The following is a 22,728-nucleotide window of genomic DNA, read 5'->3' on the forward strand; positions in this document are numbered from 1 at the left end:
GTAAACTGAACAAGCACAAACGGTACTTCCTTTCCCCCCTTGACAACCCAGGTGTATATGATGCAGAGTGTGAATGCAAGGCTCATTACATCGGCAGGTCCATCAGATCTGTCAATGAAAGAATCCAACAGCACCTAGCAGATGCGAAAAAAGCCCAACCCACTACTGGTCTTGCTAGACATATCAAATACAATAGCCATAAAATTCAAAAGGTTTGAGTCAAACACACTGCCCACACGCTCATAGACACCAAAATCAAGGAAACGCACGCCATAATGCACTTCCCGCACGAACTAAACATCGATAGCGGGCAAACGCACCACACTTGGATTCCACTACTGCAGCAGTTATCGCCCGGAAATAGCAGACGACGCACCAAGACGCACAGCGCACCTAGCAGCGCACCTAACGGCAGCCAGAGAACTACGAACAAAAGACGCACGCCAAGCAACAGCGCAGCAAGTTCCAACGAGGATGGTGGCAGTGGCCACTGAAATTAATCGAAAAAGAAGAAAAAACAGCTTCGCAGATAAAAGTGAGTACTAGTTTCTCCGTATTTATATACTACCGCGTCTCTCTTTTCCCAATCATGAATAAACAATTAGTTTGGGAGTCTAATATACTGTAGTGGAATAATATCTAAAACACATAAGGAACGGACAGCAAAGAGCCTCATCTCTAAGGGCACTTCTGAACCCAGCAATTCCTGGAACACAGAAATTAGTCTGACTTGTTATTTCTTCTCCATTTCTCGTCGTCTTTCGTCAGCCACCACAAAGTATTGTATATAAATATATTAATAAAACATGTAATAGAATTTAGATGTGAATTTTATACAGGAAACAATTATCTTCTTAATGTGTCTTAATTTTTGCCCCTTAGTCACACAAAGTAGTATATTATAATCTAAAATTTGCAATCGAATTTTAAATGAACATTCGATATAATATATTGTGTTTTTTATAAAATAATTTGATTATTTAAGAATAGACACATATCTAATGATGTTATATATATATACAGGGTGACCTGTAATTAGATGTATTCCCTGAAAGGGATTAAAGTAGAAGCAATTTGCAATAAATTTGACCATATCGTGTTTGTATGTGTCTCTGCTCCTTCCCCCCCACCAATCTGCAGCGATTTCGCACCCTGACACAGAGACTAATATAAACAGACCTAGTTGTGATGGAGTCAATCACAAAAAATTGTGCTACACTCAGGAATTGAACCAAAGTCTTCTTGTGTTGCCTTGTAAGGACAGAACACAAAAACTGTTAAATAAAACATACACTATCATGCAGAAAATTAATAATTCCATCAAAGTAATAAATATTTAATAAAAATGGACTTGTTAGGTAGCAAAAATATGAATAAACATTTCAGTACAAACCTGTTTCGGGGTGCTTCACAGGCGTTTGAGCAAATACAGTCATTACTTCTGCAATTCCACCATTGCTTATCCAGATTTTGCTTCCGTTCAGGATGTAATGCTTCCCATCCGGAGACAACACAGCTCTGGACCTTGATAAAGCAATAATAGGTTTACACATCAATTCAACAGAAAAATGAAGCTGCCTTGATTTCAAAGAAAACAGGCAACAAATTGATATAGACATGTATCAATAGATAAGTATTTGTAAAGTTTATTTTTAAAAGGGACCGAGTTACAGTTGTTCATTTTGAAAGGTAACTCGGTTTCCTGTTACTTTATTTCAAGACTGTCCACAACTTGTAGAACACGTAACACATATGAATGTAAACAGACAGTTCTTCTCTTCCCTGATGATCCTCTAACATTAACACTAATTTTCATTAAACTTTAAGCCTCCCCAATGGTGCAGTGGTTGTGTCATTGCCTCCTAATCAAGGGGTCCCGGGTTCGATTCCCGGTGGAGGTACATAGTGGTTCGCATCCCACTGCAGGTCCAGTCCCGATTAGCCTTACTGTGCATAAAGTGGACTTAAAACACCAACTCAATCATTAAATTTTAATAAATCGCATGTGTTTAATCTTCTCTGGACTGTTGCTAGCTACATTTACCATCACTGGTATTCGTTCAGGACGGTTGGTAGCTATATTTACCAGCACTACATAGAAGCAATTAATGTGCCATTTCCTCAAAACTACAGGCCTCCCCGATGGTGTAGTAGTAGCATGGTCGCCTTGTAATCAAGGGGTACCAGGTTCGATACCTGGTGGAGGCATATAGTGGTTCGGATTCCACTTAAAACTGTAGGTCCAGTCTCGATTAGCCTTACTGTGCATAAAGTGGACTTAAAACACCAAATCAATCAATCAATCTTCAAAATTACACATATCTCAGTTGTCTTTCTTGTTGATTTGTATACATAAGGAATGACACACTAAAATTACAAACAATATACCCACGGTTACTGTTATTAACAAGTGCAACGTCAAAATGTCTTGGTTTTCCCTCTGAGAATTATGGGATAGATCTTATAAAATGGGCTATACCTAATCAACCACCACTTTTTGCTGATATGCCATCGGGGAATCCCAAAATTCCAGAAATTATTTCAATATAAGAGAGTATTACAACAAGCCCAGACGAATTTCTTTCATGAAACCAAATCACATGACACTAGATACTCTTCATGCAGTGCTGACAAATAAAGATTGGTTTCTGTTTTAATGATAAACAAAAGTAAAATCAATGAAAACTTTGGACTCTCCCATTGGGATCAAACCTGGGACCACTTGCACCAAAGGTGAGAGCAATAACCATTTGGCTACATGAAAGCCGATGCTTCTTCAGTGAAAATACACAAAAACGTACTGCGATAAAGGTATCCAGTATATACATCAGAATCCATATAACTCTGAATTTCAAAGGATTTAAAATAGTACGTACTGCAGTTTTTCACATTCTTGAAGACAATTCATGCATATTTAAAGAAATTCCCAGTCAGCAAACATCCTGTTCTGATGTAAATAAAAATCTTTGATTCTTCACAGACATTGGAGCTGATGTGGACATGTGTTTAGAATCACTTTTGGCTAATTTGCGAAGATGCGGATGAGTGATGATATGACGAAATTGGTGATTGGACACTCACAAAAATCCATGCCCAGGCCAGGATTTGAACCTGCGACCCCTGGCAACTTTTGCTCTTAAATTATGAATTTTTACAAGTGCGATGGAAGAATGAGGGGGGAAAACTTACTTGATTGAGCCAGCATCACTTCCACTTGAGGGTTCCGTAAGGCAGAAGGCAGCGATATGTTCACCTGTCGCCACCCGAGGAAGGTACTTTCGTTTCTGCTCATCATTTCCAAACAAAAGTATACCCTGTGAAGATAATCAACACCACAAGAGAAAACATTATTTTGCATATCCCACTAGAGCATCACTCTTATATATAAACAAACCCAGTGGGATTCTCTGCATTGTACATTCAATTGTCATGGTCCTAATACGCAAATGTTACAAAAATTTCCTGCATTTTAAGTGTTTAACATTAGTCTGCTGAAAAATCAAGGTTCCACAGTATACCTCAGACTTATAGAATAATAACATAATTTCTGAGAATTTTTAGGAACGATAACAATTTTTAAAATATATTATCTAAGAGTTGGAAGTTGTGTGCAATATCAGCACAAGTGTATAATGTATTAACACTATATTCATATCAAGATTTTACCAATAAAATTAAAATCATTTATTAGATTTGGAAGTAAAGCTGAAATGTTACTACTACTAGAAAATCTTTTGTTTTACTGCAGTGAATGGAGTTTTAATATCAAAAGCCAATATTGCAGAGATTACATGTAATTTAGCAAACATTTAGTTAACAACCTGATTAATATAATTATTAACTCCCATCATAATTGTAACAATATAGCTCCCATGGACTTTCCCTCAGAAACAATACATTTATGGTAACATATTTAAAAATAATATACATTAATTTCTTACATACATGCGAGAGAAAATAACAAAGATGGCAGAATATGGAAGCACTTTACTATTTACAAAAATAACGATAATTGATACAATTATTGCCACTTTAATTCATGCCATCAAACTTATAACAATCAATACTCTAAATATCTAACTTGAAAAAAATTACAAAAATCTGCAACATGTATAATTTACAGTAGACTCGAGATTAACCGTTGCTCCGGGTTAACCGAGGGAGTGGTTGGAAAACATTGCACTTCATAACGCACCCCCTGTTTGTTTATGGAGTCAAGTCACTGTCCGCGATGCACATGTTCGTTACATTGTCGGTGTATCCGATTGTTACGGTGGTGTTTAAATCTGTGTAGGCCTATTCTAAGCGAGTAATGTAGTATGAGTGGCAAACGGAAAAGGTGTGTGGTTTCTGTGGAAACAAAATCCAACACAATAAAAAGGTTGGATAAAGGTGAGTCTATTAAAAAGGTTGCTGCTGAGTATGGAGTCGGGGAAGTGACTGTTGGAGATTGGAGACGTAAGCGGAAAGACATTGAAAAGTGGGTGAGTCAAAGTGTGAGCAGGGGCAGTGGTTTAGCATGGAAAACGATGAAGAAAGATGAATATGAACGGTCCAAAAAACTATGAAGGAATTTTTGAAAAAGTAATCTTCTCATTTATGTTGTACTAGTAATAAATAATTACTATACAGTTTTAAGTGTTGTTTCGTCACTTAAGACCTATTAGCACATTATCTCCGTATTATCCGAGTTTTCCCATATCCAAGGTAGTCTTGGTTCCAATTAGCTCAGATAATTGTGAGTCTACTGTAATTGGTAATAACTTTTAAAAACCACAAATTCTACATTGCGAAAACACTACTAAATTACCTTAAAGCCTATAGACTGGTGGGCACCAAGTGTGATGCCAACTCCAAGGTCATGTTCACCCACCACTTCAACCATCCTGGCATACTGTGTGTTGGACAATCCGATGCCATTATATTCCACAGGGACCTGTAGGCCGAAAGCACCCAGTTCCCTCAGTCCCTGCATGGTTGGTTCATCCACTCTCTCCTCTGCATCATTCTTTGCTGGGTTATTCTTATCCTGAAGAAAAATGAAAATTCACACAATATTAGTATGGGCGTGGTCAGAATTTTTTGTAAGGAGGGTCAGGCCATTGGAAAAACTTGTACTGTAAAAAAACCTAACAATCATCATGCTTATAATTATTATAATAAAATAACTATTATAACTAGGGCTCGGAAGTTGAAGACCTATAAATTGGCAAAAAAATACCTACAAAAAGACCTAAAAATATAAAAAAAGAACCTAAAAAAGACTTATAAATATGATCCGAATTAATTAATAACTTCAGTTTAATTACATATTTAATAAATAAAAAAAATTAAAATTCTGGTGGTATGAAACACACATGTGCGAAAAAACTATATGAACATCTTCTTTGCAGACATTATACTAGGTAAATAAAAAACAAGGCAATTTTGTGTTTTCGCAAGAATACACGAAGATTGGGTGTGTCAGACGTCACCACATGTATACTTGGAGTGACGTGAAAGTAGGAGTATCCATCACTGCTCCATTCAGTCGAGTGTCGAGAGTAAAAAGGTCACACGTATGGATGCACCACTCCACGAATGCACCATCAAGGAACAGCGCGCGTAGTGCGCTTTCTGTGGTCGGAGGGAGTTAAACCGGCCGACATCCACCGTAGGCTGTTAGCGCAGTATGGAGCAAGCACCATGACTCAACGAAAGGTGTATTAGTGGGTGGACCGCTTTAAAGCTGCGTGGTCGTCGGTTCACGTCAGATGACGAGGTCCAGCAGGCGGTGCAGACGTGGCTTCGTGACCAACCAAAAACCTTCTTTGCGGACGGGATACAGAAGCTGATTGCACAATACCAAAAGTGCATTGCCGTGCAGGGGGCATATGTGGAAAAGTGATATGTGTAGTTCTTCTTCTTATGTGTAAATAAAGATGTTATGTGAAAATTGCCTTTACTTTTTGATTTACCCTAATATATTTTTTAGATCAACATAATTTGAAAAATCATATTTGATGAATCATATTTGGCCTAACCACACTAGGAGCCTATTTCAGTTGTCCAAAAATGTTTTTCTCTTGTTTCAGGGGTGGTTCAAATATATTTATTTCTTTCCTTTTTTTATTTCTTTACTACAGAAAGGATGTTTAAGAGGTGATGAACTGATGATGATTCGAATTGAGAATGGGCAGTAAAAACATAGTCGAAAGAAGGTGAAGTTGCAAAAAAAGGTCATTAAAACCTAAAAAAGGCTTAAAAAGGACCAATAAGGCAAAAAACGCAGAAAAAGGACAAATAAAACCCACCTTTTTCTGGCCTACAATGACCCAAAATGAACATATACTATGTTGCGCCTCGTCTTCAGACACTAGGAAGAAAAAGGATTTTTCCTCAACTTCCGAGCCTAATTATAACCTTACTCAAATGTTATTATACCCTTGGGAAGATGTTTCTACTCGATCCATCAGAGGACGGAATGTCCAGCAGAACTGTTATTACTTTCTTTTGTTCCATTTTGTTATTAACTTTTACACATCTTAAGAAATTTTAGTCATGGTTATCTTTTTTTCTGATGTCACAAATTTCTGGAATTTTCAAAACTATAAATCCATTTATTCTTTGGTTTAAATGATAGATTTTGAAAAACTTGTTCCTTATTTTACAACTAGTTTCTTTCAATTTACGCATTTTGTACACCGTTCTTCTGTTTGAATACAATCTACTTTAACTTCATTCTGTCATTAATAGAGACCGGCTTTTTAAGGGAAAAAATTTCCTCTAAAAAGGACAAAAAAAAATGGAAAAAATATTGCCAAGAAAGGGGGGGGGGGGGAAGGGACTATAGTTTTCTTGCACTCCACTAAAAATACTAAGGTACTTGAACCCAATATGACCTACCAAAGGTTTGCGATGTTTTCTAATGGTGTACAAAGTCTGGAAGGTAAAACCAGGTCCATAGCCAAGCAGGCACCAGGGGGGCTCAGCCCCCCTTTACATTAGGTAAACTATTTTGCATAATTTGTTTGCGGTGAAGAGTGAAAATGTAGACAGCTCACAACTTTAAGGATAAATCGACAGAATATGAACAGCATCTATTATTTGCTGATTTTGTTTATGAGCAGAAGTAGCTGCAAGTATTTAGAATATTCTCTAGACTTCAGAAAGTTCTTTCATAGGGGAGCTTCTTTATCTGTACCTTCACTGTCCCTGTTGCAACATCCCGTTTAGACAGAAATCTGTAACTTTTTGGGGAACGAAAGGGAGTTTCATTGCTTCGGCCGGGGGTAGAATATACTGTAGTCACTGTGATTAAATATTGTGCGTTTTGTGTGTGTGATATACATATCTGTATCATCTAAAATAGTATGGAGTGTGTTTGGGATAATTTCAGTATCAGTCAATTAACACTTCAAGAGATGTTTTAAAGGATGTAGAAAATGTAGTATTTGTGTAGTATATGATATTTATAAATGAATGAGCACCCCCTCCCCCCACATAATTAATTTACCTTAATTTAATTTTTTTTTTAAAAATTGACTTGGTTTACAAAGCCCCCCCTGATAACCCGTGAGCCCCCCCTGGATCAATTCTAGCTACGGGCCTGGGTAAAACTAGTGGCAAGATTCAAAAGAGAGAACATTTATGGACGTTTAACGAAAATTGGAGGCAATTCCAAATAATGGAATGGGTACAGGGAAGATTTTATTAAAAGGTTATGTTTCGGCCTTATTGGGTAAATTTTTATATATGAGTGGTATATATTGTGCTTTCATTTAAAATAACATTTTTAGTGGAGTGCAAAAATAAACTATAGTCCTTCTTCACTTTCTCTTTAAGATAAAGTACAGTGAATAATTTTACCATCTGTTTCAATGAAATCTTCCTTGCAACAGCTTACCGCATTCCATAGCTTGCTGCCACTTGCACCTGGCTTCACCACTACACTGACACTCAATACTGTTGTCAGTGTCACACAGTTAAGTTTAAACTATTCTAAAAAAAACTTTATAATAGAAGTCTAAATCTAGTAGATAAGTACACTTTCAACCCAACAGGCATGACGCTTACAATGTGTTTGTTGTTGAGCCCAGATCGCATTGTTTCAACAATCGCTGAAACCGACTTCCAACACTCATGGAGGGTAAGGTAGAAGGTGCTTGTTCTTTCTTTCATCTAAGGTGCACCAAATAGACAATTGTTGAATGTTTTGTTCATGGAAAATACAGTTGTACAAAATATTTGATATCTTGTTAGTAACGGGACAAAGGAAGATGTTTTTAAAAAGGGGGGAAGGAATGTAGGCTGAAAAACTAGCCAATAAAGGGACCAGAAAGGAAAATGTTTTTAAAGAGGGGAGAAAAGGGAATGTGGGCTGAAAAAAGGGAAATGAAAACTATGTAATCTTGTTGGTGGGAAGATAATTATCAACACTGTTGTTATTTTTTCCATGATCTGTGTTGAAAAATAAAAAAGGACTTCCATTTAAAATCTGGTCTCTAGTCATTAACAATACAAATAACAAGGTTTCTACAGGGTGGCTACCGAAACAACAAATCCAAAATTCTTGACCTCTCTTTCCATTTCTTAACAAATTAGTTTAATATTTTTATAAAACTTCATGATGTTAGAATGTAATTCTTAAGAATCAAAGCAAAAAAAATACAATTTTAGATTTCCAAATATTCAATTTTATCAACTCCCAGTACAGGTATATAACAATGTAAATGAACTATACTGTAAAAAATTGCAAAAAATCTTGACCACAAGCATAATTTCTTGACCTACCTGTTGATTTCTTAACTTTCTTGACTCGTTCTAATGCATTGTAACTTGAAATGAAGGATGCCATTTCCAGGGGAGGAGGGGCTGACAGACTGGTCCAAAACTCCCCACCCAATGCTCATGTAAAGGGTGTTTTTTTAAGAGTGATAGAACTTTTGATAGGGATAGCTGTCATTTGTTTTGTTTTGATGACATGTTGTTTTGTCATTTCATATCAGTAAGCATTGGCAAATGATCATGGAAAGACTGACGCCGCAACAACGTTTACAAATTGTGGAAATATATTTCCAAAATCAATTTCTGTTCGCCAAACGTATAGAGCACTTCGGAAATATCGGTGCTGTCAGTGAATTGGACTCACAATATCATGGGATCTAACGCCACTGGATTATTTTCTTTGGGATATCTAAAGTTTCTGGTTTATGCTGATAAACCAGCAACAATTGACCCTTTGGAAGCCAACATAACTCGTGTTATTAACGACATACGTCCCCAATTACTTGAAAAAGTGGTTCAAAATTGGACTGATCGAATCTGGTTCATTACAGCTAGTCGTGGTGGACATATGCCGGAAATTATTTTCAAAAAGTAAATGTCAGAAAGTTATCTTTCAAATGAAAACACAATTGGTTTCAAACTTCTTTTTTTAAGTGTTTTATTTCAATTCAAAGTTCTATCACTCTAAAAAAAACACCCTATATATTGTCCCTACATGCACTGAACATAAAGACCAATGGAAAGGTAAAAAATAATTTCAAATGTAAAGTTTAAAAAAAATCCTTGGCTGGCCTAACCTACTCCAGATCCTTACATAACATATGACGGTTGGCCCAATTTGAACATTATCAATACTGGACCAGTATTACGGGTACAACTTTGGATATGTAAACAAATACTACAAAATCCAAGCAAATAATTCTGGAGCCACCTCTGTAGCCCAGTTAATGTTTTGAGAAGCACAAATAATAATGTTGCAAATTAACAGAACTATTCTCACTCCCATATGCAAATACACCTTGAGGTTACCAATCATGTATTTTGTATTTATGTTATTTAGCATCTCTTGGCTAATCACGATGATAAAAGTGGCATAGTAAATAGTACCGCAAAAAAAAAAATCTCCACTAGCAGCAGAAACTATCCATACAGAACATAATCTTCATACATTATGCAAAATTTGTAACTTTCTAGAAGGGGTAGGGTCGATAAAAATCATGATTTTTATTTAAAAAAACATTCTTGACTGCTTTCTTGCATTGAAATCAGATCTTTTAAATTTAAATTTGATTTTAAAAAACATGCATAAAATTGCTGGTATATATTTTCGACAAAGTGCCCATAGATGCATGTCTTTTTTTTTTGTAAAAGGTGTTTCCTGGTAAACATCTCTGCAAAATATTTGATTACAACAAATAAAAAAAAGTAAATTTACACTTTTCTGCTTCTGATACTGTATATATATCACCCGCCATTTTTATTTAGAGCTTAATTAATTACACTATTTACAATTTGACATGATTAGTATTTTGTGTTATTTTACAAAATATTTCCTATTTTTGCCCATGAAAATTACTGACTTTTAAAGCAATGAAAATTTAATGGGTTTACTTTTTCCTTACATGTGAGCTTCACCCCATCAGTACATATTTAGTTCTAGTGTTTTTTTCTTTCAAAATAGTATCAAGAGCCTCATAAACACCACTGAATGATTACGTCACGGACACTTCGGGCTTGTAGCAATCCCATTGAAAGTATATGGAGTTGTTACAACCCAGAAGTGTATGTGACTGTATTTCCAAAAGTTATTCTCATATAAAAACCTGCCTGGGCTAAGTTGTAAACAACCGACATTTGAATACGCTCCACAAACCTGAAAGAATCTATCAGCAGGATCAATCAACAACTGAAGTGTCTCCTTCTGTTCTGTAGACAGTACATCTGGAAACGGGAATACTTGGCTTGTCTCTACAATACCTCTGAAAAGATTCATTGTGAACGACTGTGATTCTTTTCGTTTGCGAGCAGCTTCTGCTTTCAATTTCGCTGCATCGCCATCAGGTCGTGGAGGTGGAGGAGTTGAAGAAACTGGCTCAGGCTGTGCAACAGTGGTCTGTAACTTGACAAGTGCTCTGTGAAAGAAAACAAATATTATGTGCTTTATATTCCCTGCAATTTTCAGTGTTCAATAATACTTGTCATCTTATGAACATTGAAATATACATCACATTTTCTTATTTCGGCCATCTACTTTTTTTAGATTCTCAATGTGCGTGTCTTCTTTAACTGAGAGAAACATTCCCAAGTGCAATGGGTGCCTCCCCGATGGCGCAGTGGTAGTGTCCTCGCCTTGTAATCAATGGGTCCCGGGTTCCGGTGGAAGCACATGGTGGTTCGGATCCCACTTTAAACTGTAGGTCCAGTACCGATTAGCCTTTCTGTGCATAAAGTGGACTTAAAACAACAATTCAATCAATCAATCAATTCAAACCAAGCGTAATGGAAAAATACAAAAGATTCTTTAAAAAATAAATAAAGCATCATCTACTGACATATTTTAAAGTTACTTCATTTTACCATGAAAAAATTTAAGGATGATCTAGAAATCATAAGCAAAATTTAACATTTCTCTCTCTCTATTGTTTATTGAGGAAAAATGAACCCTCTATTGGTCCAGTTAATTCCAGGTCATGAACTGGTTACAATAGAATACAGGGCATTCCACAAAAAGTGCCCGTGGCCCTAATCCATGTTAATAACAAAATGAATTATTCTGGAAATTATTTCTGCTTTTAATTGCATTAAGGTTTCAATGTTTGCATATTTCACCAACAAAAGTCATTAGCATTTGTCAAACTTGGATACAGTTTTACAGCATCACAGACATAATACATTTTCGTTAATGCTTTTCATGCATAGGCTGTCATCATACTAAAGGTTTTTTTTTTTTCGTTTGTTAGCAGACACCACAAAGTATTTCATAAATTCATGAAATCAGTTCATTATATTTTAATCCAATAGCATGTCTAGAACCTTTCGTTTTATGTGTGAATGTTACACATGTAATGCTGGAATGCCCCACACAATTCAATCCAATTCCCAATTCCTTACAACTACTAAACGAAATTCATTCCACTTGACCAATTGGTTCCAATAATATTTGAAAACTCACACTGACTATCTGTTTCCAACTGGGTCGGTACCAATCGAATACTTTTACTTTCAGTAAAATTGTTGATGATCTAAAAGTAATTATGTGATATTGCCCGAACACCTCTCATTCATTTATTTCGTTAATTCTAGGATTAATACTTACCTATTCTGCATTGCGGAAGATTCTTTAAGGGGAAGTTATGTCTTTTTCCAGAAAATAGTGTCAACTGTTCATATTACGAGTCATTATTTGTCTTCCTTGTTCCGCTTGGGTAACAGACAATATGGCATGCACTCATCATGGATCATTGCCGGTCGTGCTTGTGTTTTGTTGATTTGGAGTGGGTATGCAGTGTTTCAACCTTCTTAACCGAAAAATACCTACTTTCATGTTCATTATGTCGTCACAAACCATTGACTAATAGCCCCAAAAATTATTCACGATATCCCCACGAACCATTGACGGATAGCCCCAAAAACCATTGACGGATAGCCCCAAAAACCATTGACGGATAGCCCCAAAAACCATTGACGATAGCCCCAAAAACCATTGACGGATAGCCCCAAAAACCATTGACGATAGCCCCAAAAACCATTGACGATAGCCCCATGAACCATTTCCAGCAAGGTTAGGTTGGGTTGGGTTAGGTTAGGTAAGCATAGTTAAAAAAAAAAAAACGTAGAAAAAAGGCACGTTTGGAAACACTGGCGAGACGGCGTGACTTTCGACGCTCGCGCCATCTGCAGGTACATAATGGAAACAACGGCATAATGATGTCGCTTTACAGAAAATGCAAGTTCCTTACATAAAAAGTGATTATTTCTTGTTCTGCAGCACTCTATGGTGAAGTTTTCAGTTTCCGCGAAAGGAAATACCTCGAAGAACTTCGACAATGCTACAGAAACTGATTTCAGTAAGCAGTTTCTCCTGTAAATTTGAAGAAATCCGTTCGGGCGATATCGCATATTTACCGATCTAAATAACATCATTAATGTTCAATACTGTGAAATGTTTATTTTTAAAGAAACAAAAATAATAAATATTGTTAAATTGTGAAAAATAATATTTTAAAATAGATTTGCAAACAGGAAAGAAAATTATATGAAATTGAAGTACGGTATAGTAATTGCAATGCATACAATTTCTCATAATATAAGTTATGAGACATATAGAACTTAGATATATATAAATAACACTCAGGGTACTATTCGAGACTTTTCATTGCTACAGTACAAAGCATTCAGCATTTACGTGTCCTACTATTCCAATATGCAGCAAGAGAGAGAGCGCGGGCGGAATTCAATTACAAGAGATACATTGCTTTGCAAAATTTCTTACCTGGAATTCACATCTAGAACCGCTGAATTTTTCGGCGTGAAGACGAAAATTCTACCTAACTTTAACATTATGGCCTATTTACTGCCTGTAATAACACTTTAATTAAGAATTAAGCTACAATTTAAAAGAGGCACATTCACCGACTCAAGTTCTGTTCCCGTTTCGCCCGAAATCGCCGTCGTCAGTCTATTGTTCAACTAAGAACATCGTATTTTCCGCTGACGTCAAATGATGAAGCAAGCTAATCTGTCGGGCTCACATGGTGGGAAACTTACCATTAATTATCTCCTCCACAAGGTGAAATTAAATGTTGCGTCATTGCGTAAACAACTCGTAAATAGTTTCACCACACTCCAGAGGGGAAAACCTAGCACGTGGGCGTACCGAGGCGGATCAGGGAAACAATGCCCCCCCCCCCCTTTGCCAAAAATTATATACCGTATTTCAATTTCACACATATAATTTCATTTCAGTTACAGTAATTTGCACTAATTTATTATAATGAACTGATAATTTCAAGTAATACAGAGATCGCTTTGGGAACACGATAACTTCATCTGAAATACTGCTAAGTATTTGGAGGAATAATGCCATGCTTCCCCCTCCCTCTTAGCCTCTTGAAAAGTTCTACTTCTCCCTAGACCTTGCCTAGCTAGAGATGTGAGTAATATGTAGAACCATGCATGGCCGTATTTAGAGGGGGGTTTCTAGGGTTCAAACCCCCCCCCCCCCGAAACTTCTGACATGCTGGATTAATGGAAGTTCAGAAACCAAAATCTGTAACTCATTTTCTAAATTTTTTTTCGAAGCATCACAAAATTCAAGGAGACAAGGTTGAAACGATCAAGCTAGAATTTTCATACATTTGGAATTCTGAAACTTGAGTGAAACAGGATTTATTCCCGGAATCGCAACTCGCCCGCGACCCCTCCATTTTTACTTCTGCTGTCCTCTTTCCAGTCTTGTTCCTGCTTCACAAGGAATATAGACTGAAAATTCACTTATGATTGTCCCAAAGTTCACTTTCCAAATGTGTAATTCCCTGTTCGATAAAGTTGAAAATCCCCTTGATAGGAGTTCAAACCTAGGATCTCCAATTTCGTAGCGCATTACATTCGCGATTGAGACAATCCATGCATCAGGCTAAGTTTTTTAAAAATAATAACTGGTTCCACACTTTTCAAAATTCCAAAAATTAAGTTTTAAGGTCAAACAACAAAAACATTGTGACTAAAATTTTCATCATACTTTTAAAGCTTTTTCTTGAAGGTATCTAAAATTTAATAACAAACTATAATAATTGTGGATTTCAGTACACACTGTATGAAACGCAAAAAAAAAAAAAAAACTTGTGCTGGATATTCACTCATCTGCTAGATTGAGTAAGCCCCGTCAAGGATATAAAAACAACAGGGGCGGTTACAACAACAATAATAATAATAATAATAATTAATATTATTATTAGGCCTATTATTATTATGTAATAAAATTGTTTTATTATTATGAAATTTTAATTATTATTGTATAATTATTGTTATTATTACTATTATTCAAATTTCTCGCGACGCCCATGATAACAATTATGGATGAACCCCCCCCCCCCCCCCGAAAACATTTCCTGTCTACGGCCATGGAACCATGGTAGAACAATACATTGATTGATTTATTTTACTTCGATTTTTGTGCCACTTTTGGCTAATTTGCGAAGATGGGGATGAGTGACGATATGATGAAATTGATTGATAGATTGTTATAGTTTATTTTACTTCACGTTTTGTGCGCCTCTTGGCTAATTTGCGAAGATTGGGATGAGTGATGAAATTGATGAATGGACATTCACAAACAACCAAGCCCGAGAGGGATTCGAACCTGGGACCCTTGGCGTCGCAGAGCGATGTGCTAACCACTCGGCCACAGGGTCCGGCATGTTGAAATTGATGAATGGAAACTCACGAACATCCATGCCCAGGCCGGGATACCCGGGACCCCCCCCCCCCCCCCCCGACGTTGTAACGCGATGTAATCCAGAGCTAGGAATTTTAGGTGCAAAAATTTGCCAATAAAGGTACAAAAAAGGTGCTAAAATAGGTGCTAATTTTCAGATGTAAAATTTATTGTGAGCAGCGTATACATATATGATTCAACTTGTCTGGATAAACACATAGAGTATTCTCTGGTTTTAAATCGTTTAATATAACTAAGCAAAGGAAATTCTCTGATACATTAGAAAGCGACATAAAGGAAAACATGCTTCTTCTTACTTGCTTAGAATTAGTCATCTAGAAAACTGTTAAAATAGATTACATTCAAAATTTCTATGTTCTTCTGAGTGAGGCTACATCTGCGGTCACTAAGCAGATACTTGTAAGTTGAAAAAGAACGTTCAACGTCAACAGACACAAGTGGTGCGTATTTTGTTTTCAGCCGGTAATCGACATCCTTGTTGGTTGCGACTTTTTGAACATCAGGGTTTTTGGCTAAACTTTGTTCTAACTTCTCTTTCCCGACCCCTTGCAGCTCTCGTTGCACATCCATCAGAACAGCCCACTGTGCTTCTTTTTCAGGACACTGCTCCTCCAGTTTTGTGATTGCAGTAGTAAGGAAAGAGAAGCCATGTACAATAGAGAGTTCATCTTGCAATTCCTGTTTAAGTGCAAGTTTTTTGGCTTTTTCTACAGCTGAGGAATTACTAGGCAAAGCATCTAAAAATTTCGATATTGTATGGAAATGATTGCAAATAAACACTGCAGCTTTTAACCATGTACCCCATCTAGTGAGGATGGGAGAGGGTGGTATGTACTTCTGTATTCTAGAAAGAGCCCTTTTCAGTATTTTCTTAATGCTAGAAACAAATTCGTTCACATATGTATATTCATCTTTAAGAGCTTCACAAACTCGATGCGGGCCTCCCCCATGGCGCAGTGGTAGCGTCTTTGCCTACCGGGTTCGATACCCGGTGGAGGCACAAGTGGTTCGGATCCCACTTTAAACTATAGGTCCAGTCCCGATTAGCCTTACTGTGCATAAAGTGGACTTAAAACAGCAACTCAAACAATCAAACAAACAAACTCGATGCAAAGCATGCAGGTCACATGTTTTAAGTTAGGATACATATTCTTCAGATTAGAAAATGCAGCTAACATGTAAGATGCTTGGTTTGTAAGAACTAACCACACACTATCATATTTTACGCCCTCCGGCCACAATACAAAGCATGCATCATTGAAACTTTGCATTACACTTGCATTATCTGTTTTGCCGAGAAAATAAGTTTTTAAAAGCATGGGTTTCGCTTGATGTCCATTGAGAGGTGCTACTAAAATGTTCAAAACGTACCTGTTTTGCTTATCTGTGGTTTCATCTAGTATGAAATAGACTGGATGGTCAGCTACTACTTGCCTGATCTGCGAGATTTTAGCTTCATAAAGAGGTTGAAGGTAAGATTTCCTTAAGGTAGTCTCATCTGGAACTGACTTCACAGTATATTTTTGCAAATATGATTTCATGACAGGATTGTTAAGTTTCGAAAGAGGTATTCCACACATTATAAATGTCCTTGCTGTATATCGCCGATATCACGAACACGGAAAAAATATCGTATCGTATAGTCTGTGACGATATATCGCGATATCTAGTTTCTGATACCGTCCAGCCCTGTAACCAGTGGCGTGCCCAAAGGGAGTTTGGGAGATGTTATAACGCCCCCTTTGGCTTAGCACCTCTAAAAGAAATGTTTAAATGCTAGAAAATATAGGTTAGACTATTAAAAATAAAGCATACCCTCCCCCCTGTTTAAAAATCCTGGGCACGCCACTGTACGTATCTTTTCGCGTGCCTTCGGATGCAACCATGTACACAGCAGAATGTTATGCAATATACAGGGCATTACAATACGCCGTCAGTAATAGAAATGCCAATGAGCTTGTTACGGGCTTTGAAGGACGCCAATCCACAGTGTCGACAACCCATTATCCCTTTCCTTGGAATTACAACAAGCGCAATCGTAAATGACACAAGATTCCGTAACTTACGTAACAAGAGGGTCGATATTTATGGCAAACGAGCAACAGAAATAGAATATGCTATCTTTTACAGATAGGCTAATCGGGACTGGACCTACAGTTTAAAGTGAGATCCGAACCAGTATGGGCCTCCATGGTATCGAGCCCGGGACCTTTTCATTACAAGGCAAACGTCACCACTACGCCATCGAGGAGGCCCAAAAAACAGAAAATGTTTCCATCAAGCGGTTTCCATACACGGACCTCCTTGCACTGGCAAAAAAAGAAGAGAGAGTCATAGACGGGCTTTGGTGTAAGGACAATGGCGGGATTAGTGGGAGGGGCACGGGGGCTAATGCCAAAAATGATTATTTATTTATATCCCAACACATAGCGGCGAAGCATGAAATTTTTACGTAGTCATCGCAAGATTTGCCAAACGTCAGGGTCGATCTTTCAACAGAGAGGAGGGGGCACAATATTTCTCTGCGATAAACGCCAAGGTTTAACAAGTGGAAATAGTAGACATTCGAGTGGTGTGCCCAGGATTTTCGAATGGGAAGGGGTTACGTGTACTTTTTAGTAGTCATTCCTGAAGTCCTCATTTTTCATCTTTTCCTGTCTTTTCTTTCTTCTTTTCTTTTTCAAAGAATATTGAGCCTAAACAGAATTATGATCCTCACCACACCTCCTTGAGCATGCCATGGACACTCGGAAGAATCTTGATGACTCCAGACAAACCCTGCCATGGCTTTAAACATGCGGATGGGGGCTGAAGAAAGGGCCTGTTATGACGCAGACCTTCAAGAGTGGGGGAAAGGACAGGTCGTTGAACCTGTCTGCCTGTTCGGAAGCGTTCGGCTGTTCTCGGCATCGGCAGAGAGCAGAGACATTCGCACCATTCTGCGATGAGCTGGGCCGACGAACACCATTGCGAATCTCTTGCGTATTTCGAGCTGTTTCATGCTGTCGCTTGGCTCATTACGCACAAATATGCGAATATTATTTTTACTGCTTCTCTAAAATATATAAAATGCAATATTTTTATTATTTTGCTTGGTCATCGCTGCATCTCCCGATGACCGGGCGTCTCGCACACACAAAAAATGATCGAGCATAGAATTCTTCAACAACTTCCTTGGTAACATTATTTTCCAGTCAAATAATGAAAAAAGTGATCGGAACCATCACCTTATATTGTTCATTATTATTAGATTTTTCTTGCACATTAACCGTGTAGTAGAATTCTCGTTAGATTTTTCACGTGTAGCTATCTAGCGTGGTGGAAACTAAAGGAAAGTTATGAAATTCTATTTATAAAGCCCCACCCCCTTGTCCAGTTTTTAAGGTGAGCAAAAAAGGTATAGCCACTGCTGGTGTGTATTAAGGTTATCAATCTGCAATACAATCAAGATGTCCTACATTCGATTTTCGGTCGCGGCACATTTCAGTAGTACGAGGGTCACTATTTATATTTTGAGCCTAACAATGAAAAAACAGGAATTTGGCATTGAAAACTGCTTTATTGTTTTTCGAAGTATTCTCCTTTATGGTCAATACACTTTTGCATTCGTTCGAACCATTTGTTAAAGCAGTTTTTCCAATCTTCTTGAAACACCTCCATAATATGGTTTTTGAACGCATCAACGGCGTCTTCCGCCGACGAAAATCGTTGTCCACGCAATTTATTCTTGACATTCGGGAACAAGAAGAAGTCATTGGGTGCCAAATCAGGACTGTACGGCTGATGACCCATCAATTCGATTTTTTGACTCTTCATAAAGTCGGTTGTTAGACGAGATGTGTGACAGCTGGCATTGTCTTGATGAAGAATGATCCGACGGCGTTTGTTTGTTTTCCGTATTTGACCGAAGACCTCTGGCAAACAAATTGTTGTGTACCATTCAGAGTTGACCGTTCTAAGTTCCTCTAAAGGCACAGTTGCCACATGACCAGTTTTCCAGAAAAAACAGGCGACCATTTGTTTCGATGTGCTTCGAGCGCGAACAACTTTTGTTGGATTGGGTTCATCTTGAAACACCTATACAGTCGACTGCTGGTTACGTTCCGGCTCATACGCATATATCCATGATTCGTCACCTGTTACAATCTTATATACGTCTTTTGAAGCACCACGATTGTATTTATTGAGCAATTGTTTGCACCAATTGACGCGAGCGTCTTTTTTGAGTTTTTGTCAAATTGTGTGGGATGAAACGAGAACATACCTTTCTCACAGCTAAATGATCACGTAATATTTTATATATGCTGGTGGAACTAATGTCTACGGTTGCCTCAATCTCACAGTATGTCACATGACGATCTTGCAGTATTAGGTTTTGCACAGCATCAATGTTTTCTTGAACAACAACTGATTTTGGACGACCTTCGCGAATCTCGTCAGTGAGCGAATGGCGGCCACGATTAAATTCGTTATACTAGCGTTTCACAGTGGCAAAGGATGGGGCTTCATCGCCAAATGTGGAAGTAAGTTGATCGATGCACTCTTGTCTTGATAATCCACGTCGAAAATCGTAAAAAAATCATCGCACGAAAATGGTTGCGAGTTAATTCCATTTTATTGTTGTCGCGCAATCTCCAAGGCAACATAAACAACACAAATGAAGCTATTGACAAAACATTTGAAGTACGTTATGGTCAATAATGCCAGACGATTCCGTGCAAACGTCAAATCGCGCCTAACTTCAATCAGTGTTGCCAAGGCTCAAAATATAAATAGTGGCCCTCGTAAGTAGATCCAGTATAGAGTAGCCTATTTGTCGAGGATAATATTGAAGGATTCTATTTCACGTTGTTCGTTCACATATAACGATCTCGTCACTGTTCATAATACCTATTCACCTCTTCTTTGGAGGGGGGACGTGCCTATCTACCCCCCGGTAAATCCGTAAATGCGTCTTAGTGCTTATAAAACCTCCATAATTTGATTTTCAGACATGTAGCGTATGTAAAATGTGACTTCGCCTGAGACCATTTGCTCAAATAGTTATTACGTTTTTTTTAAAAAAATGCGCAAGCACTTTGTATTTTAATTTGATCTCTAAATTTACATTTGCATCCCCCCACCAGGGGATTGAAAATTGTGGATAATCTCCTGCGTACAATCAATGAGGAGTCCGGAAGAGGAGCATAAGGGGCTACCTCCCACCAAATACTTAATTTCAGTAACAATGTATTACATAAATTATGAAAGAGGAAACACAATAAATACTGATGCAGTTCGTGGTAAATTTATCTCTCTGGATAAATTCCCGCGATTCAGACAATACCAATTTTATTATCGAATCACCCTGATCATAGGCGCCGACTCCATGGGGCTTGGGGGTCTCGAGGCCCCCCCCCCAATGTTAACGATGTGGGGCAGAGCCCCCAAATAATATTGCTTAAGAGGATCTAATGTATTATTTTGCTTCTCTTGTAAAGTTTACTCTGAATTGTGCCACATGAACTTAACTTTAAATACACATTTGAAATGTTCTAGACCATCAACTTTGGGGGCTGAGACCGCTAAACCATCAACTTTCGGGGGGAGGGCTATGACCAGAGACAGCAAAGCACATGACTTATTACTATATACTAAGTATGTAATTATGAGTATTGTTAACATTTTTACTAAAAAGAGTTTCAAAAGACGATGTGCATGAACTAGGGGAGTGGATGGGAGTTCGGGCTACAAATGGCTCTCACATGACATTCAGGACGAGATCGTTGATATATTAGGGAGATCTGTTTTGCGCTCCGTGGTAGCAGATATTAAAAGTTGGGAATATTTTGCTATTATGGTTGACGAAACTTGTGACATGTTCATCAGCGAACATTTGACATTCTGCATTCGAACTGTGAATGAAAATTTTGATATTTTTGAGGAATTCATGGGCTTTTATGAGATGCCGAACACTGAGGCCAAAACTTAAAAAATGGAGGGAGTGACTCATTCATTAATTTATTTCAGTGATCAGAGGCCCCCCCACCCAATAATTTTGCCAAGTCGGCGCCCCTGACCCTGATCTACATTTCCTTTAGGGAAATAAATGAACTGTTGTTTTTAATCATTCCATTGGACCACATGACCAAACTTGAAATACATACTTAGATTTATAACGATGCATACTTTTTTATTGTAATCTACACAGCAAATACATTAAATAGAAGGTTAAACCAATAGCAACTATCCAAATAAAACAGAAAATAAGATATTTATGTAATCTCTAAAGGCATACACGTAAAAAGGTTATTTTATATTACCTTTATTTTCGCGTTCACTAGGCAAGAACGCGTGAAGATATTTTTTTACAATAATTTCGTGCACTTCTGTATGTTTTCTTGGAACACAAAAGTTTCCTACCCTGTATTAAACTCCAGCCAATTCAATGCCCCGCCCCTCCTCAGCTGATAAACGGAAATAAGCAGAAGTGTTTCCTGGTTGGGTTAGATTACAAGGCATTTATTATTTACAAACGGCAATGTTTCATCTTGCGGTATTTTCTTTTTACCCAAGTATTGTTCTTTTAACGCCGGTTTTATAATCTTCTAAAACATGACACAATAAAGAAGGAAAAGAAGTTTAAAATTGCGTGGTCATCGTTACGTTGCGAAACAGGAAAAAAATAGTCACAGCTAGCCAGTGATCAGGTGGATGGATGAAAGAGCTGCGAGAGAAAGTAAAGCGCATATGTTATGTAAGTTGGGCGGGGACGTACAAACATTGCATCTCCATTGTTAGATGTTAATGTTATAGAACCCACAGACTCTACTAATTGGTTTTTTTATGTTGATAAACAAATTATACTTATTGCACATATGAAATAGTGACAGTTGCACCCAGACAGCAATTTCGTAAGCATTGGCACGCCCAGAGGAGGAAAGATATGGGACTGTCCCCTCTCCCAGTGAACCAAATTCAATTGTAAACAACATTAATTGAGTGATTGAATTAGATTTTACGTCGCTTTTCGCGACAATGACTTCTCGACATAGAATTACTGCATGCAAACAATACAGGTTCTCTACTATTACTAGAACTATTGCATAGTAACATTCAGTCATTCACATCTGACTACAGCGTGGTTTATATTAGAAGCTTATACATTTACTAGAATTTTTTTAATTTTTTATTTATTTGCCTAGTTTTCAAACCTAAGTAGGCCTCCCGTAGACGCAGTGCTAGCGTCGTGGCCTTGTAATCAAGGGGTCTCGGGTTCGATACCCGGTGGAGGCACATAGTGGTTCGGATCCCACTTTAAACTGTAGGTCCAGTCCCGATTAGCCTTACTGTGCATAAAGTGGACTTTAAAAACTTCAATTCAAACCTAAGTATTTATGCCGCAACAGTTTTATATTAAAATGCGTGTATCTTGCCTTCTCGTATTGTCCTGTTTTTCCTCCAGGAAAATATGAAAAATGTTCCGTTATTTTTCTTCACCTTAAAATGAGTACGGCCGTGTACCT

At 37.6% G+C, this 22,728-nt stretch overlaps 1 protein-coding gene across 1 annotated transcript in view; it reads right to left on the reverse strand.

The window, feature by feature from the left end:
* The window catches only part of Acadvl (Acyl-CoA dehydrogenase very long chain), a 41,392-nt gene extending 27,926 nt beyond the window's left edge, over positions 1-13,466 (reverse strand). The window contains exons 1-5 of the mRNA XM_083115474.1: positions 13,259-13,466; positions 10,640-10,898; positions 4,811-5,029; positions 3,190-3,314; positions 1,394-1,524 (exon numbers count right to left, since the gene is read on the reverse strand). Coding sequence (XP_082971600.1) covers positions 1,394-1,524; positions 3,190-3,314; positions 4,811-5,029; positions 10,640-10,898; positions 13,259-13,326 — 802 coding nt within the window. The 5' untranslated portion in view covers positions 13,327-13,466. The remainder of the gene's footprint in view (positions 1-1,393; positions 1,525-3,189; positions 3,315-4,810; positions 5,030-10,639; positions 10,899-13,258) is intronic.
* Positions 13,467-22,728: the final 9,262 nt, after the last annotated feature.

The sequence above is a fragment of the Lepisma saccharinum genome, chromosome 30, assembly GCF_977018435.1.
Source record: "Lepisma saccharinum chromosome 30, izLepSacc3.1, whole genome shotgun sequence".
Lineage (NCBI taxonomy): Eukaryota > Metazoa > Arthropoda > Insecta > Zygentoma > Lepismatidae > Lepisma > Lepisma saccharinum.